The sequence below is a fragment of the Patagioenas fasciata genome, chromosome 18 (assembly GCF_037038585.1).
Source record: "Patagioenas fasciata isolate bPatFas1 chromosome 18, bPatFas1.hap1, whole genome shotgun sequence".
Classification (NCBI taxonomy): Eukaryota; Metazoa; Chordata; class Aves; order Columbiformes; family Columbidae; genus Patagioenas; species Patagioenas fasciata.
In genome coordinates this window covers 13,313,960-13,331,292 of record NC_092537.1, presented here as the reverse complement: position 1 = coordinate 13,331,292, position 17,333 = coordinate 13,313,960, and the positions used below count along the sequence as shown (strand labels likewise).

At 52.7% G+C, this 17,333-nt stretch overlaps 1 protein-coding gene across 1 annotated transcript in view; it reads left to right on the top strand.

Annotated features, from left to right (window-relative positions):
• NTN1 (netrin 1) overlaps positions 1-17,333 on the top strand; it is a 97,935-nt gene that overhangs the window by 35,893 nt on the left and 44,709 nt on the right. The window contains exon 2 of the mRNA XM_065852675.2: positions 16,208-16,396. Within this exon, the coding sequence (XP_065708747.1) occupies positions 16,208-16,396 (189 nt within the window). The remainder of the gene's footprint in view (positions 1-16,207; positions 16,397-17,333) is intronic.

Below are 17,333 nucleotides of genomic sequence, written 5' to 3'. Positions count from 1 at the left end.
CAGATTCAAATAAAGGACTCCTCACTCCCAGCCCGGTTGCTGTAACTGGAGGAAATGCATTTTCCTTAAAAGAAATGCAATCTCCTCTCTGCAGCATGTGGGCTAAATTCATGAACTTCAGCTGAAGCCTGGAGCGGGCCTCCCACTGCGGCAGACTCACGTTAAGTCTCACACGGCAGCTGGGGCTGCAAGAAAGCGGGGAAAAAACCCACAAGATGAAGGGATTAGGCCTGTCACCCTGCCCTCACAGTGTTAATCTTCCAGCCCAGGGCAAGTGGCTTTTCCCACCCCGTCCCGCAGCAGTGTGATGTACCCCAGGCGTGACCCGAGAAGCAGCTGCATGCCGTGGCACCGTCACGCTGCGGCCACCCTTGTGCCACGAGGACTAAGCCTGTCTGTCCCCACCGTTAGCTCGACATGGTCCCTGGCACAGGGCTGGCCTGGACCAGTTTTCCCAGTTTCCAGACACAATGCGAGGTCATACATCCAGAGACCTTTCCCACGGGGTGCTTGTGATGGGGAGAAGGGAGGGCAGGCTGGATGTGAGCTGAGCAATGTCTCTGACAGGTTAGATTTAAGCTATAGGCATAACTTCAGGGTATTTTTGGATGGGAGTATTCTAATGGCTGGCTTCAGGATTTATGGGGACGTGGCTCAATTTCTGCCCATGCCCAGCCTGCCCCGTGTCTACACAAGCACCTGATCATGCTCCCTCCTTGCTGTCACCACAGGGATGGTCGTGGATGAGGCTCGGATCCAATGCGGAGTCCAGCCTTCTCTCGAAGTGATGGGTCAGGCAATTTTAGGGTAAAAATGGCCCATCCCTTGGCACAAACCCATCTCAGAGCATCCTTTTCACCCACCATTGCCAGTGTTGCCGCTCCGCCTCGTGGTTTCCTGGGATGTCTACACATCTGCAGCCCTCACTTGAAATGATCCAGATCTGCAGACCGTGCCAGGGGCAGTCTGAGCCGTGGAGCTAATTGCCCATGATAAACTAATTAAAGGGTTCTGATAAAATTTGCCTGGCAGTTGCTGGAGCATATGGTGGCCCTGGTGTCCCCAAGGGCAGACAGAAGGTGGCTGCTGGGACACCCAGGGCTCTGTTAGACCCTCTGCACCGACCCTCCTCCCCTGCCCTCAAGAGCTTGTCAACACCTTTGCTTGGGCCTGGGCTGTCTCATTGTCCTTGCTCTGTCCCTTCTCTGCCCTGGGGTGGTTTTTGGCAGTGACACTGGGGTTATGGGTGTGAACACTGGATGCTGACAGGGACTTCATAGTGACAGGCCAGTGGAGAGCAGGGAGCTTTAAAAATGTGGGTGATGCGATGTTAGGAAAAGGGGGACCCCAGCATCCTCCTCCAACCACCAGAGAACCCACCCCATGGCACCTCCACTCCCCAGGTCTTGGCTAAAATAAAAAGCAAAGAGTTTCCACAGCTGAAAAGCGCCTTGGCTCATCCAAAGTGTGTGCAGCTTTATGTGTTTGGGTGTTCATGTCAGCTTTTCTCCAAAGACCTGCCCAGTTGCCATGAATGCTGTCACGTCCAGGGATTAACTATCCTCTTCAAACCATTCTGGTCTTTCCTGGCCCTCCTGCCTGGGTGACAGCGAGGTCAGGTTGGCCAAAGCAGTGTCCCAGGGCCGTGGCATGCACGGGACCTTCACCCCAGCAGAAAAGCCGGGAAATCCCTGTGTTTGACTAGCTTTGATCAGGATTAAATCCCTCAGAGAGAAACAGAGGAGCAGCCCCAGGAAGGGGCTGTGTGTTTTGACTTTCTGCCATCAAAGTTTGCCCTAAGCGACCCTTAAAAGCGTGCAGGTAGCCACAGGCTCTGGGCTGGGCAGTGAAGCGATGCTGCATTTCCAGGTGCATCGTCCCTGCCCGAGGGGGGCTGTAGGGCCAGATTTGTCGGCTTTGCTTCAGGACTGAGCAGATGTCTGCCTGCTTCACCCTTGGGGATGCTGGGTCAGTGGGATCACTCCCAGCCCCACACAGGGCTGGGCTGAGCTGGACACAGCCTGGAGCTGAGCATCCTTCACGGGGAGTCCCCTGGTGCTGGCAGACTGTGTTCACACTCACCCACTGCCCTCGTCCTGTACACTGAGCCCTTTTGCCATCTGTGCCCTCAGGACGATGCTCAAGCACCAGTTTAAGATAGAGGTGACTTGGCTTGAAATCCCTGCCCTACATTGCCCAAGAGTTCTCATGACGCCAAAGATACTTGTATTTCCAGCTCATCAGTTCTTTCTATGAGACTAACACCTCTGTGACCCCACGCTATAACCTTTCCAAGCCTTGGTTTCACCATTTGTAAAGTGGATAACAGCTGCTTGTGAGGACGAGCACACACAGATCACGAGTCTCCTTGAGATGTTGGCATCTGAGGAGCACCAGGGCTGCTGAACCATCACTGTCTCTGGGGTGAGCTTTCAGCCCATGCAGACTGTCACTAGTCAGCTGTAAAGCAGGTGAAAGGAAAAATAACGTATCCCATGGCAATCAGAGGGAAAGTGAGAAGGTGAAATACCGTGTTGCAGACGAACACGTGTGTGGGACACCGGCGCTGACAGCTGTTCCCTTGCAGAGGTGGGATACCACCTCTTAGCGTTCACAGGTGCTGGGATCTTGATGTTAAACATTGCAGGACAGCACATCTTGGTCCCATTCATGCACAGGATCACAGAGCTGCCTTCTGCAGAGACCTCCACAGCGGGTAGAGGATGCTCATCCATCCCAGCCGCCCATCCTCTTCAACCTGCAGAGTGCAGGCAGCAATCAACATTTTTTGCCCAGAGCCTGTTACAGAAAACCATTAACAGTAGCTCTACTCCCCTGATAAGGCAGGATAAGCCTGTCAGCTTTTGATAAAACCCCAATCTCCAGGAAAACAAAACACACCGGTGCCTTGCAGGGGAGTCCCCGGGCTGCCCAGCCTGAGCACTGAGCAGAGAGCGGCCGTCCCGCAGCGGTGGGGGTAGCAGGGCAGACAGGATTGTGCCAACACCTCTGCAAAATACTTTCATGTCCATGCTAATGATAACGCTGATTGGGAGGTCAGGCACATGGCCTTCTTTCTCAGATCCCCCGATAACATCCCGGCGATAAGATAAATTTGTTTGCCTGGGCTTAGCCGTGGCCACAAAGGAGAGCTTTGTCCACGGCCCTAAAGGTGCGAATATCGTTGAGCAAACACGGGCATCCTTGGCTCTTCACATCTGACGGGTGTTTCAAAATCCAACCAGTAGCTGGTGTAGGGTCCAGGCTAACATGGAACAGTTGGTGGATGCTGGGATTCATGTTCAGGTCCCTGTGGTTGCAGCATTAGCTCAAATTTGGGAAGACTTGGAAGCAGAATTAACATCCATCTCTGCTGAGGTTTCCCAGCTAGAGCTGAATTTTTGTAATGCCTCTAACAACTTTCTGCAGACCCACAGACAATTCTGGCCCTCTCAGCCTTTCCCAAAACAGAACCTTCCAGGATCCCACTGAGCATGTGCCTGCTTCCAGAAAGGGAGACTGAGGCACGGTGGTGTTGTGCAGCTTGGGCAGGATTACACTGCGGTCAGTAGCAGAGCCATGGCAGGAACCTCTCTGCATGTGGCGGAGTTTGTGAGCGTGGCAGAGCGCAGGGAAGGGGATGGTGCAGCTGTGTTTGTCCCCAGCCGTGGTGGCTCAGAGAGGTGTCTACCCCTGCACTGGAAGAACGTACCGTGGAGGAGACGATGTCGATGGGCTTGACAGTGGGGAGGGCTGACCACTGTTGGTTGTCTCGGCATCAAGACAGATGCCAAATTTTGGGGTGTTCATAGCACAAGAACAAGGGCAGAGGAGGGGAAGCACACATGTGCGCCAGTGAGCACCTTCCTCCAGCCATACATGGGGGATGGATGGCTTCTGTTTTCATAGTCACTGTAGGACTGATTGAAAAGGGATTAATTTGCAGCAATCTACTGCATTTTATTAGCATAACAGGGAAGAGATGTGTCGATGCCTAGCCTCAGGTTCCTGAAATGGTGTTTCTCATGTGGACACCTGCCTCAGCAGAGCACTTCGCAGATTTCCAGGCGCTCAGGCCTTTTACAGGTTGTTTGCTGGTGAACCAAACTGGACAGAGGTGATTAGGGAATCTCATTGCTAGAAAAACAGAGAGGAACTCACCATGCAGGGAAGATCAAGACTTGTTTTAGACCAGTGGTGCCTTATCTCTGCTTTTGAAGACACCAGTTCTTCACTGCACAACAGCTATTGCAAGAAACTGGTCCTACAGAGCATTCACCTGTTTTGAAATACATTAATTAATATAAGAGTTGAAAAACATTTTCAAAAAAGAAGTGACTGTCAGTCTCAGCCCTTAGGGTGGTTCAAGTCCTCTTATCTGGACCTGTGTGTCCTTTTTGGCATCACCAGAGCTTTACTGTTGGGGGTGGCACAGGCAAAAATGAGTTGTTCTGTCCCTCCTGCTTTGGCCTCTGGGCTGGGGAGCAGCATCATGCTGGGGAGCATCTCCTGGCCAGGGAAAGAGCTGCCGAGCAAAGTGTCTGAGTCCAGGCTGTGTGGCGTGAAGGAGACAGCCGGCATGGCCAGCCTCTCCGTGGCAGCGTGGACGCTTGGTCCCGCTCTGCCGGGTGGAAATGACTGTGCTGAGCTGCCAACTGCTCCCCTGAGCCAGCTCGGCCTCAGAGAGAAACCAAAACCCTTCCCGAGAGCCGTCATCTGTCAAGCTTGTGTTACTGTTTGGCGCGTCAAGTGGCCAAGCTGAGGTTTGTCATTCCCGGGGAAGGGGAGGATGGCACAGTGAGCGCTGCCAGAGCCACCCCCTGCTCCATCTCCCAGCGCAGGGCAGGGGCTGGGGCACAGGCAGGACCATCTCCCAGACAGACCCACAATGTGGGACAAAGTGGAGGAGACTATCCCCATGGAGTGTTACTCTCCGTGGGGCTTTTGTCCGTGCTGTCACACAGCAGCTCTGCGGGTCGCTCGTGGGAGCTGCTGGCTGGGCAGCATCCTTTCCTGGCTGCAAGAAGGATGCTGTCTCCTGGGCAGGGGTCTCCTTTTCCTTGCTGGCACAGGGGTACGGGGGCCTGGGGGGTGTCAATACACAGATGGCACTGCCTGGGGTGATGAGGAGGTGCAATCTTGGCAGAGACAAGGGAAGGCAGCATCAAAACGATGGCCAGGGAAGGACAAAAGGGTCATTCAAAGGAGAGAGCGGTACTGACTCAGCCTCCCAAGGCAAATTCTGTGAGAGCTGGTCTTTGGAGATGTGTTTCTGGTCCAGAAGCACAGGGACCCAGGCTCCAGGTCACCTCGGAGGAGATGCCACTGTGTTTTTGGGGAGATGAGCGGCCACGGGCTCTGCACGGCTTCGTGACGGGCTCTGGCAGCAGCACACAGCTCCTGCCCGCAGGGTCCCTGCGGTAGCAGCTCTGGCTGGGGCCGGTTTAACAATTCCCCTGGCTCTACTCCCAACAAGATTGGGAAATGATCTAGGGTTAAAAAAACACAACACGTTCCTGAACATGCTTTGTTTGTTTTTAAACTAGAGCTCAGCATAGCCCGACCTCACAGACGGTTGAATTAGCACAACCGGAGAGGCAGTGACTGGGCACATGAGTGTCATCATTTTAAGCTGAGTCTACCCTGGAGGAATCACATCCTGAGCTAGTGTGAAATGGCTTTTCATTGCCTTAACCATGGCCAAGTTTCCTGGCTCCTCCGGACAGCGATGGAAGCAGAGCTAAGGCTGTTCGTATCCCTGGTCCTTTTAGGTTGAACAGTTTTAGTACAGATTTTAGAATCTTTTGATTCTTTGCTAGGTTGGTTGCACTCTCAGGCCTTTTGCATTTGGAGTAACCTGTGTTCTGAATGTACAAACTCTTTCAATATCTGTTTCTGCTGTGACATTAACCCTTAAGTGGCTGATATAATCCTGCAGTAGAAATGTTGGAGAACTCGCAGGAAAATGTGTTGGGCTGGGGCAGTGATGGTCTCTGCATGGGCTGTGCTGGCTCCTGCCCCTTGGTCTGGGCTAGAACATCACTTTGAGGTTCACAGTGCTCAGATCTTGGTCCACCACATGCCCTCCTTTTGAGCTGCGGGGCTCTGGCTTTACAGAAACATTGATGAGACCAAGCACTTGGGGACTGAGATACTGATCTTGGCACCCTGACAAGCGTCTGCTCAACCTGCAGCAGTTCCTAACAGCCTGTTGAGGTTGGCAGAATGGACAGGGGGGAGGTCAGCACCGTGTCGTGGGGTGGGGAGAGGAGAAAGGACTTCGTGAAAAGTGCCACAACCCCTGTGGCGGTGGGAGGAAAGCGGTTGCTGAGATCTGTACCAGATAAGAGGGAAACCACAAGGCCAGAGCCTAAGTGGATAAAGTGTTCCCAAGTGGATTCCCCTCCAAATCTAAATAAACATCAACACTTAACGAGCACCTTGGAGCTGGACTGGGGTGGGCAGGGGGGGCTGGTGGCTCTGTGATTTCTCTGATAACCCATAGGTTCTCGGGTGAGCTCTCCAGTTAGCTTCTGCCTTTGGATGGCATCCGGATGAAGTACAGGATGCAAGCAATTAATTTCAAAGTATTTACAACCTCAGGAGGCTGAGTTTAGATGGTGCAACTAAATAAAGCAAGCTGATGACAGCCTGGTATCATCTCCCAGATTGAAATAGAGTTCACTTCTTGACTTTTCCTTTCTCAAAAAAATTAAATTAATTGAGCTTTTTCAAGGCTGAAGCCTATTAGCAAACTTCCTGCACGATACTCGATTTGCAGAGAAAATCTCCTTGTCAAATCCCACAGCTACTGAAGAAAAGGGAGCTCTTGCTAGACCACCTAGAATGTGCCTGCAAGTGCCATCGCTTCCCTGGCCACGCTGGCACCTGCATGTGGGTACAATGTGCTGATAGTTCCAGTGCAGGACAGGAGATCCTGGCCCACGCTCTGCTGTGTCCCTCCCAGCCCCAGGTCAGCCCCCGAGTGAGGTCCAGCTCTCATCCCACCCATCAGAGACGGTTCCTCCAGTCCTTGTTGATGTGGACTCATGGTGTAGACTATGAGGCTGAAGCCCCCATCTCCAGGCAGCTTTCAGAGGTGCTCTAGATGGAAGGAGACTCCACTCCCGTCTCTTTTGAAGAGCAGCCGATGTTCCCTCCCAGCACACTCAATGTCCCCTCCCAGCACACTCCCAAGGGCAATTTGCAGCCCATTTCCAGGCACTTTGAGTACAACCGTGTGTGCTGTACCAGGGCTGGGCTCGCTTTGTGATTTGCATCCTGTATTGAGTAAGACTGCTTTTGTTTTGGGATAAAATGCCTTGGGTGAGAGGCTGCCACAAATCTCAACATTTCAATGCAACACAACAGGCGCACAGGTTTCTCATCCATCCTCATTGCCTGTTGATAGACAGTCAGCTGCCCGGTGGCTTTGAAGGAGCCATCACAGGTCACTGGAGATGTCCCCGGGGGGTTCAAGGCAGGAATACACAAATCAGTGGGACCTCAGTGGCTGGGAGCAGCTGTTTGCCACGTGTGTGGGCAGTGCGGAGATCTCCACTGCTCAGAGACTGTTAAAATCTGGCTCATAATCTGAGCATCTCAGAGCTGTAAATCTCCCAGGAATAAGTTTTGCTCTTGCTCATCTGATACTTCCCACAGAGCCAGAAATACCATGTGGACAGCCAGGAAATACCTAGGGAGATTTTGGTGCTCCAGTCCAGTCTGGAATTAATAGATGTGGAAGCAGTTATGAAAATATCTCCCTCTCTGAAATCAATAAAAGCATATATCAGACAGGTTGTGTCATGAGGAGTGTGTGTCACTGTCAGAACCAGCTCCCACGGCATGGGGGCTGGAGGGATGGATGGACAGACAGCCACCATCCCTGGGTTACAGCAGCTGCCGGGTGCTCTCTAAAGGGATCCTGTGCTTCTGGGTAGAGTTTTGGTCTCTCAGCTCTGGAGAAAAGTTGATAATTGTAAGTGTCGACAAAGTAATCCTCAGCAGTTGATCTGATTGGGCTTGTTCTTTCCTCTTTTGGGTTTGAGCAGCTCTGGATGTTCTCCCTGTATCTGTTCTCAAACTACACACCAGAGATCACATACTGAATGTTGGCTTTGCCAAGCTGTCTGCTGCCCAGTTTTGATGACCAGTATTTGAGCTGGCTACGGGTGCTGATGGATAACCGGTTTGCCATGGTCGTGCCTTGTTTACCTCTGCTGTCTGCTGGGGTGAGGACAATCCCCAAAACACCTTCAGGGGTTGAATCCATCAAGCTCTGCTGTTTAGCATTTGCTTCTCCTACCCACTTCCTAGCATCTGATGAAAGGTCACCCTTCCATCACCATGGCTGTTCAGGAGCTCTGATGTTTGGAGGTGAACCTTGTGCGGAAGGCAGAGGGGACCCAAGAATCCACCAGCAGGACCAGCATCTGCTGCCCAGTCTCTACAGGCTTGGTTTTGAGCTTGCTTTGGCCAGTGAAAATAAGATCTTGGGAGAATTTAGCTGCAAAACTCCATCAACTTTGACAGAACATGTCCGCCATTTTTCAGTGACTTAGAAACTCATCCAAGCTTGAGCATTTCTTCTTAGACACAGCAGAAGACATCTCTACCATGGAGCAATGTTTTTCTTTTAAAGCCTTGGCTTCAAATATAAGGGCAATAGATTTTCTTTAAGGAAAGAAATCCCCAAACTTGCTAGCATTGGTATGACACTGTATTTTTACTGGCCTTTTTTTCCCATTAGCAGCTGAATCATTTTAGCAGGAACTTTTCCAGAAATATTCAGCCTGACTCAGGCAACTGATCTCAAAGATTTCAGTCCAAACAGTCAGTTTGGCATTTTTTTAATATAAAAGAAAATTTAGATCTTATCATTGGAAGAGTCAGGTGGGCATAAATGGTGCTGTTACGAGCTTGGGCTTCAGTATTGCAGAATGTTCTTATACTTTGCAGAACCAGCGTTGACAGAGGGACATCCCCAGGGTCCGTCAGTCCCTGGGGCATGTAGCGGTTTGGCAACTGGGCAAAGTGGGAAGTGAAGGGCACTTGGGGTGTGAAGCATCCCCAGGGAGGTCCTGGCTCACCTTGGGGCCATCCCGTCTAGTGCTTTTTCACAGAATTGCCATTCCTCAGGTTTTTCATGCATGGAAAAGTCTTCTTGTCCCCCATAGTTTTTGTGCCACAAGGAAGATTTTCTCAGGGTGTTTCTCCCCAGGACGCCCCTCCTTTTTCTTCACCTGCATTTGCAGTTTGGCCTCTCCCCAGTCTCAGGATGTTTCTCGTGGGTGGAGAGTGGTGAGGGGCATTTGGCCCCATGGAGAGCAGATCAGAATGCAAGGGGCTGCTCAAAAAGCCTTCAGCTTCAGCAGCTGGGGGTCTCTGGGATGCATCAGCAAGGATGGGGCTTTCCTCCCGTCACCACCAGCGCACGCTTGCTTCCGCTGCGAGCCAGGTTTGTGGCTCCGGTTTCATGGATGATGCCAGCCATAGCTGCATATTTTGTGGTGTGTCCGCACACTCTCCTCTTTCTTTTTGCTCCAACCGTCAGGAAAACCTGGGGCCTGGCGCAGACCCTGTGTCTCCCCCTCACAGCCACAACACCCCAATGGGTTTCCCCTTTGGTGGATTAGCTCGAGCAAACCAAACCAGTTTCCGATCCTCCTCCTTACTCAGACTTAGCAGTGCAGGCAAATGAATTTTCCTGAGCAAACGTTTTTGTTTAGTGTCGGCCAACTGGGTCTGTGGTGGGTGGCACGGAGCCACGCGGGAGGGCAGGGGCCGCTTGCCCTGCGAGCAGAGCTGGATCCGGCTGCTCAGTCCTGGCTGCTCCGAGTTCCTGGGCTGTGCGCAGTGGCTGAAGTGTGCAGGACATCACTGCTGGTGTTCATCCGTGGTTTGCTATTTTGCTGCAGCATGCATGGACAGAAACCCCATACCTAGATTGGGCAGTGACCATGCTCCCCAGGGGACATCCCTGCAGCACCACATCACTGGGATCACTCAATGGGCACATCCCAGCAGCCCAAAACACCACAGCCCATGCTGGACCATAGAATCACAGAATCACAGAATGGCTTGGATTGGAAGGGACCTTCAAAGCTCAACCCCTGCCATGAGCAGGGACATCTTCACCAGCTCAGGTTGCTCAGAGCCCCGTCCAGCCTGGCCTGGGATGTCTCCAGGGATGGTTCATCCACCACCTCTCTGGCCAACCTGGGCCAGGCTCTCACCACCCTCAGGGCCTGAATCTCCCTCCTTTAGTTTAAAACCATCACCCCTTGTTATATCACAACAGGCCCCACTCAAAAGTCTGTCCCCGTCTTTCTTATCGGCCACTTTTAAGTCCAGAAAGGCCACACTAAGGTCTCCCCAGAGCTTCTCTTCTCCAGCTGAATCCCCCAGCTCTCTCAGCCTGTCCTCCCAGCAGAGCTGTTCCAGCCTCGGATCATTCCTGTGGCTCCTCCGGCCCCTCTCCAGTAGGTCCATGTGTGTCCTGTGCTGAGGACCCAGAGCTGGACCAGCACTGCAGGGAGTCGCACCAGAGCGGAACAGAGGGGCAGGGTCCCTTCCCTCCACCTGCTGTTCACTCTCCCTCTGGTGCAGCCCAGGGTGTGACTGGCTTCTGGGCTGCAAGTGCACATTGCAACTCACGGCCAGTCTTTCATCCCCACTTCCCCAGGTCCTTCTCGGCAGAGCTGCTCTCCATCCCAGAGCAGAGGGTTCCAGGGCAGGCAGTGTTGCAGGAGCTCGTCCACCAGCTCCAGGCTTATGCCCAGATGCTCCAAAACCTCAAACCAGCCAGCAGCAGGTCTGGAGGGACGCGGTGCTTTAGAGGACCAGGGACACCTTCCCACTGTCTCCATAGGGACTTTCTCTTCGCCTCCCGGTCCAGCAAGCAGACAGGTCTCTGCTGGCTCTGGGTGCTCCCTCTCCATTGTTCCCTCTCTTTGATTTAAAGGTGGCTGCTTCCTTGACCAATATGGTCCTGAGAGATATAATATCCCTGACAATATCTCCAGGGGGCCCTCCTCAGCTGGACATGGGCAGGGTGCCCCTCTCAGCAGCTGGGACGATGCACACAGGGCTTGCTCCTGCAGGAGGGAAATAATGGCTCAGGCTGAGCTAGCAATTTTCTGGGGAAAACAAACAAACAAAATACAAACAAATAAGCAAACAACACAAACAAACAAACAAAAACACACACACAAACTCACACACACACCAAAAAAAACCAAACCAAACCCACTTATATGGGAAAAGGACAATTTTAAGGACACCAAGACTACTCATAAATTGAAGTCAAATTTAGAGATTACTTTCAGCCCCTGGCTTCTTCTATCCTCCCCTTCCCCTTCTCCCCTCCCCTGAATTATTGTTTGCAAAAATTAAAACAAAATGTTTTGGGGTTTTTGTTTGTTTAAAAAGCAATTTGCATTTTGAAAATTGCCAAAATATAAGTTTTGGAAGGGTGGGGTCTTTTGAAAGGGCAGCATTGTCATTGCTGAATGAAAACCGCGCGGAGGAATGTGTCCTGGGAGAACAGGGCACTGGGACGCGGGGCCCGGGGGACACGGCAGCAGCACAAAAGACCCCAGCCACAGCTCCCACCGCACAGCTCCAGCCTGCGCCTCCATTCATGTATCTCCTTTCCTTCTCCCAAATGGAAAATCCTACCCGCCTTGACCTTTTTCAACAGATTCATTTGACCAAGTCACTGTTTTTAATGTGGAGATGCTTCTGCATCTTCTAATGTGGAGATGTTTCTTCACCCGGCTCCAGACCACAGCTTTCCTCTTTTCTGCTCCGATCTTCTCCATCTGTGTTTAAGTGATATCTGGCTATTCATATTGGAGCCTGGCGGTCCAGGTAGAGATTGTTTGATGCAGCTCTGTACATCTGTGTGCAATAAAGTCAGTGAACAAAAGGCTTGTGAGGTCCTTGGCAAAATAAGAGAAAGAAGAGAGCAGGAGACAGCAGCACTGAGTTTAGTCGAGCATCTGGAGCCAAAACCTTTCATCAGAGATGTCTCAGCACCTGGCACGTGTTTTGCCCATAACTGGGTCTCTGTGGGGTCTGCAGCCCCTGCAGGGGTGTCTTCTCAACCGGGTGAAAAGCAAAGTATGGGGAGCAGAGGTGATGCCAATGTTAGGAGGTGATTTTTCTTACAGCTGGCAAAGGCATTCATAGAAAGAAGAGATGGGTTGCTAAAGAGCCACTAACTGTGGCAGGGAAATTCAACCCAAGAAGCACTGACTGGAAATTAAAGCCAGGCCAATTCGTGTTAGGAATGAGGCAAAATGCTTTAACACAGTGGGGGATTAACCATCGAGAGAGGGAAAGGGTGGGCAGGAGCCACGTTTCCTGAGCGCCTCCATCCAGGGAAAACGTGACCAGATGAGCCGCACACCCTCCCCAACCCGGGACCGCACACAGATCCGGAGCTGGGATCCAAAAGCATCAGGACCTGCTGCTGGATCCCGGTTGGCCCTATCAGGCAACTGTGGTGTGCCCAGGCATCACCCGCACTCAGCATCAACACCACACCAGTGTGGTGGATCCCATCACGACGTGTCCCAGCCTCGTCCCCAGCAAGGACTTTCTGATGCCTAGAGGGGTCATTTATTGCATTTGCCCTAATTCTTCCATCCCTATGAGCTATTGCCAGGAAAAAATAGCATGTCTATATTCCTTCAGTCAGACCAAGCCTCTCCCATTGGGCGTCTGCAAACACACCAGGCTACAGACGGAGCTGCCAGCAAGCCCTGGTTGGTGGCCAGCAGTGCCCAGCACTGGCCGCTCAGGATCCAGGTGCTCAGAGTGAGCAGAGGAGACAGTCATTTCAATCAAAGCCACTCTCTTTGAGTCAGTTTGCCCCCTTCTCTTTGCACAAATAAGTGGATCAGGAGGGGATGGATGATAGAAAAGCACCCATGTGCATGGTGTTAGGAGGCAAGTGGTGCTCAGCAGATGTTCTCAATGCCCTGGGGGTGCAGGTGAAAGGAGGGCACAGAGCCAGGACTAAGCTGACAGAGCCAAAAAGAGCTGAGAAGTCGTGGTGGAGGGGTGGCTGTCACTCCCTGGCTGCTTGTGGTGCTTGCGGGAGCTCTCAGAGAGGCCAAGTACGGGGACGCTGGGCATGGAGAGGGGCTCGACCAGCCCACATCCTCTGCCAGCTCATTCAGTCCCTCCTGGGAGGGTTTATACTCTGAAGTACACACAATCCTTAGGTCGTTTGCTCTAGATAAGCATAGGGACAGCTGTTTTGGGGGGCTCCTTGCAGCCTCCTGTGAGGTTCCTCTTCCCTTCTCCAGACACTGGATTTTCCCATCCCTGGAAGATCAATGTAAAATTGATCCCAGGAGCAGAGCTGTAAGCAGCTCACCACGCTGCACTCACTCCTCCACATTCCCGCGCAGCTCTGCCCTGGTGGGACCAGTGGAAATATTTGGAAAGATCTTGAGAAAATCCCAGGAGTTCTGCTTCCCTGGCTTTGCAAAAACATTTCTGCTTATCGAGCAACCCAAAGAAATGTGAATATTTTCACTCACTCTTCGGGTGGGCTCAACTCTGAATTTTAAAAAGGGATTTGCCAATGCAATCTTGCAAAACACTCAAGTACTGAGTCCAATTCTCCTAAAATACAAGTTTTAGGAGGAGGTGAGCTTTCATGCTCTTTGGAAAACATGCATTTCTGCCAACTTCAAGGAAAAACTAGATCCTCTGCAAGGTCATGCCACCCCCCAAGAGAAATATCTCCTCATCTTGGTCAACAGGGACTAAATCCTGTGGTTTGTAGCATCGAAGGCAGAGCTGCTAGTGAGTCTCAAGGCTTTGAACGATGGAGATGCGCCTGCATGGTCACAGGGATGACAGATCCTCAGACTGAGGGACTCAAATCTTTTCTTCCTCTGTGTGAGCTGAGTCCTGAGGCCATGCCGTTGATGCAGGTGTCACCTTGGTGTCCCAAGAGGACATCCTTTGTGTTGCAGTCCTGGTGCACCTCTCAGCTGGGGGAAGGCTCTTCCCTGCACAGAGGAGCCAGCCCCCAGCCCTGTGCCTGCTGCGTGCCCAGGAGAAGGGTTTCATCTCAGCATTTCGGTCGCCTCTCTGTTAAGCAGGGATTGGGACTTTAAAAACACCACCTCCTTCCCAGAAGCTTAGCTCGTGCGTTCCGCAGGGCAAGAATCACCTCTAATTCCCTATTTGTAGGGTGCTGACTGCGACAGAGCCATAAACTGGCAGGGCTGCTCAGCACATGGTGAATTCCAGAGCTGGGTGGCTGCTGGGCACTCCTGGCAAAGCACAGATGCTCCTCCTGATGCTGAGATGGAAGGGGACAAACCTCTGAGGGGGACGCAGAACGCGCCCCATGCGTGCTCCTGCGCTGCTTTTGGCTGCACACAGGCCGCTTGAGTGCGTCCGCAGCATCAGCAAATGTGTCGGCGTCACCAGCCAGATCTACAAAAGCAGCAATTCCCTCTGCACACAGGAGCTGTGTCTCCGGTTGCCTTCATGGTCCTCTCCTGTTTTGGGAGCTGACAAATGCACCCGCAGGCTGGCGGGCTCATTGAAGGAGAGGCAAACCGCAGTTCAAAGTGGTGGCCCCGCTCGGTGTCGGGAATCTCACTTTCTCACGGCTGGCAAAACCGCTCTCCGGCCGCTCTTGTCACCATTAGCACGTCGGTGGCTGCTTGTCCTGCTCTGCCAGCGTTTGGTGGGGACGTGAGGCTGGGCCTCACCATGTCAGCCAGAGGAATTCAGATTGCAAAGCACAGCAAGAGCAATCTTCATCCCGCTGGGCGGACGTGTCCGGAGGATTTTGCTCTCCCCTTTGCTTTCAGCTGGGGATTGTTCCTGATAAATAATCCGGAACCATGCTGTAATTTTCTGCGCTGAAATTTGATAATTAAGCAAATATAGCATGTCTTTGTCTTGGGCAAGCACCATAAGGTAAACAGGAAGGAACGAGGGATTAAGATGTCTCTGCTCTAAAGGAAGGTGACAAGCCCAGAGCCGTGACACCTTCGTGCCGAGGCGAGAGGCCCAGCTGTGGGTTGGCATTGCACAGATGCATTGTTCGGGGGTGAAGAGCAAATAAAAGCAAAGGGAAAAGAAAACAAGCTATAAAATTCTCGGTAAAGCACAGAGCCCCAGCAACTGCTTCTTGATGTTCCCATGACAGCCCTGGAGAGAGGCAGGCAAGGGGCTGAGCTTTTGAAGTCCTTAAGTTGTCTTTTGCGAAGGCCCCTTGTTAAAATAGTCCTGTGTTGACATTAGGCTGCATATGGTGGAGGAATTGGACATCTCCCGGCAGGTTCCGTCACAGCACATGCAATCAAAGCAGAGGGGGACGTTTTGGTGTTTGACTAACCGGGCGTCAGGCTGGCCCTGTCTCGGCGGTGGGATGGAGATGTGGAGGCAGGGGTGAGGTCTGATCCACCTGTTTGGGGCTGCACACGTTCACAGAGCCTTGTGCTCCGGGTACCGAGTACAGGAAGGAAAAGTCGGGGAAGCTAGGGAGGTCTTAAAAGGATGTGCGGAGTTCAAACACTCGAGTGTGCCGGAACTGGTGAGAGTGGAATACTGGGAAAGTTGGGCAGGTGATGTTGGAAATCCCCTTTTCCTGGGGGCGGAGGGTGCTCCTGCGGTGCTGGGAAGTGAGGGGTTTTCAGCATTCAGGGGGGCTTTGTACCAAGCAATAGCACGATATGAAGCCCCCCCGGTGTGGGAGCGGGTGAGAAGGGGGATGAGCCGTGCTCGCATGGGGCACGGTGCTTGTGACAGAGCTGGGGGAGCAGCAGGGGGGTTGTGCGTTGCTGTTTCCTAACCAGGGATGGGCTCCCTGCCCACACAGCCCTGCCTGCACCCAGCCTCTAATTCACATGGAGAGCAGGGAGGGGCAAAAGGCATATTTGTTACAAATCATGATGGTGAAGCAAGCTCTCGGTGAGCTCATCTTCCCTTCAAAAAAGCTGGACTCACCACATAGCCCTGATCAAGGAGGGGGTGTGGGTTAGCAGTTGGCTTCCCATAGCCAGAGGTGCCACCAGAGCATCCCATCCTGTGACACCTCCATATGGTGGGGCACCCTGGGAAGGCCCTCCAGGGTGCCCAGCCCCAGGCACGCGGTCACCCCCGGGGTTGGCACCTCTGTGACCGGGCACAGATGCTGATGGTCTCTGCTCTTTGCCTCTCACAGCCTGTAACTGCAACCTCCACGCCCGGCGGTGCCGCTTCAACATGGAGCTCTACAAGCTGTCCGGGCGCAAGAGCGGCGGCGTCTGCCTGAACTGCCGGCACAACACGGCGGGACGGCACTGCCACTACTGCAAGGAGGGCTTCTACCGCGACCTCAGCAAGCCCATCTCCCACCGCAAGGCCTGCAAAGGTACCGAGGCTGGGGTGGGATGGCTGGGTCCTCACGGCTCCTTCTAATAGAGTCAGAGAATACTTTGTGTTGTAAGGGACCTTCAGAGCTCATCCAGTGCCACCCCTGCCATGAGCAGGGACATCTTCACCAGCTCAGGTTGCTCAGAGCCCCGTCCAGCCTGGCCTGGGATGTCTCCAGGGATGGGGATGTCTCCAGGGGTGCCCACCTCTCTGGGCACCACTCCCGCCCCTTTCTGCTGCTCCTGCTCCCACAGCTCTTGCTCTAACCAGACTCCTCCTGCTCCTCCCTCCCCCAAACCAACGCCCTGAAATGATTTTTCTTGCCCCCATGTTCCCTGCCATCACCTCTCTCTGGTCTCCCCAGCCTCATGGTGAGGACAAGGCCACTGAAATAAAAAAGTCCTCGCTGAGGACACCTTCACATTTTTTCAGGTTTTGTCACTTATAAATTGTGCTTCATCAGCACTAATAACCACAGCTGACTCGGTCATCACGTATGTAAGGGCTGAGTTGCACAAAATCCCAGGTACAGGGTCCGACGTAGCGTCTGTGAATCAGCCTCCTCCAAACGCCGTCTCCTCCTCCCACCCTGGCCGGCAGCACTTAGCCCATGTGCAAAACGTTTCACTCCTCAGGACGAGGCGAGAAGAGTAAAATGGGAAATAATTTTGAGCCCAGCAAACTGTGTTTTTGAGGTTTCCTCTCCTGTGGCAGACGTGATGGTGAGCGGAGCTTCAGCCGGGGCGGGAGCAGCAATAAGAGCAAACCTTGCAAAGGAACTCCTTTAACTCTCCTCTGTCTGCTGGAAGAGATGTAAATCCTGACCTGTGATGCTGCTAAAGGAATCAAGTAAACATTCACAACCCATGTTAGAAGATGCTGGGGTTTCCTGCAGAAAGCTTCAGCTCTTTTCTCTCTAAAGAATAATTTCAACA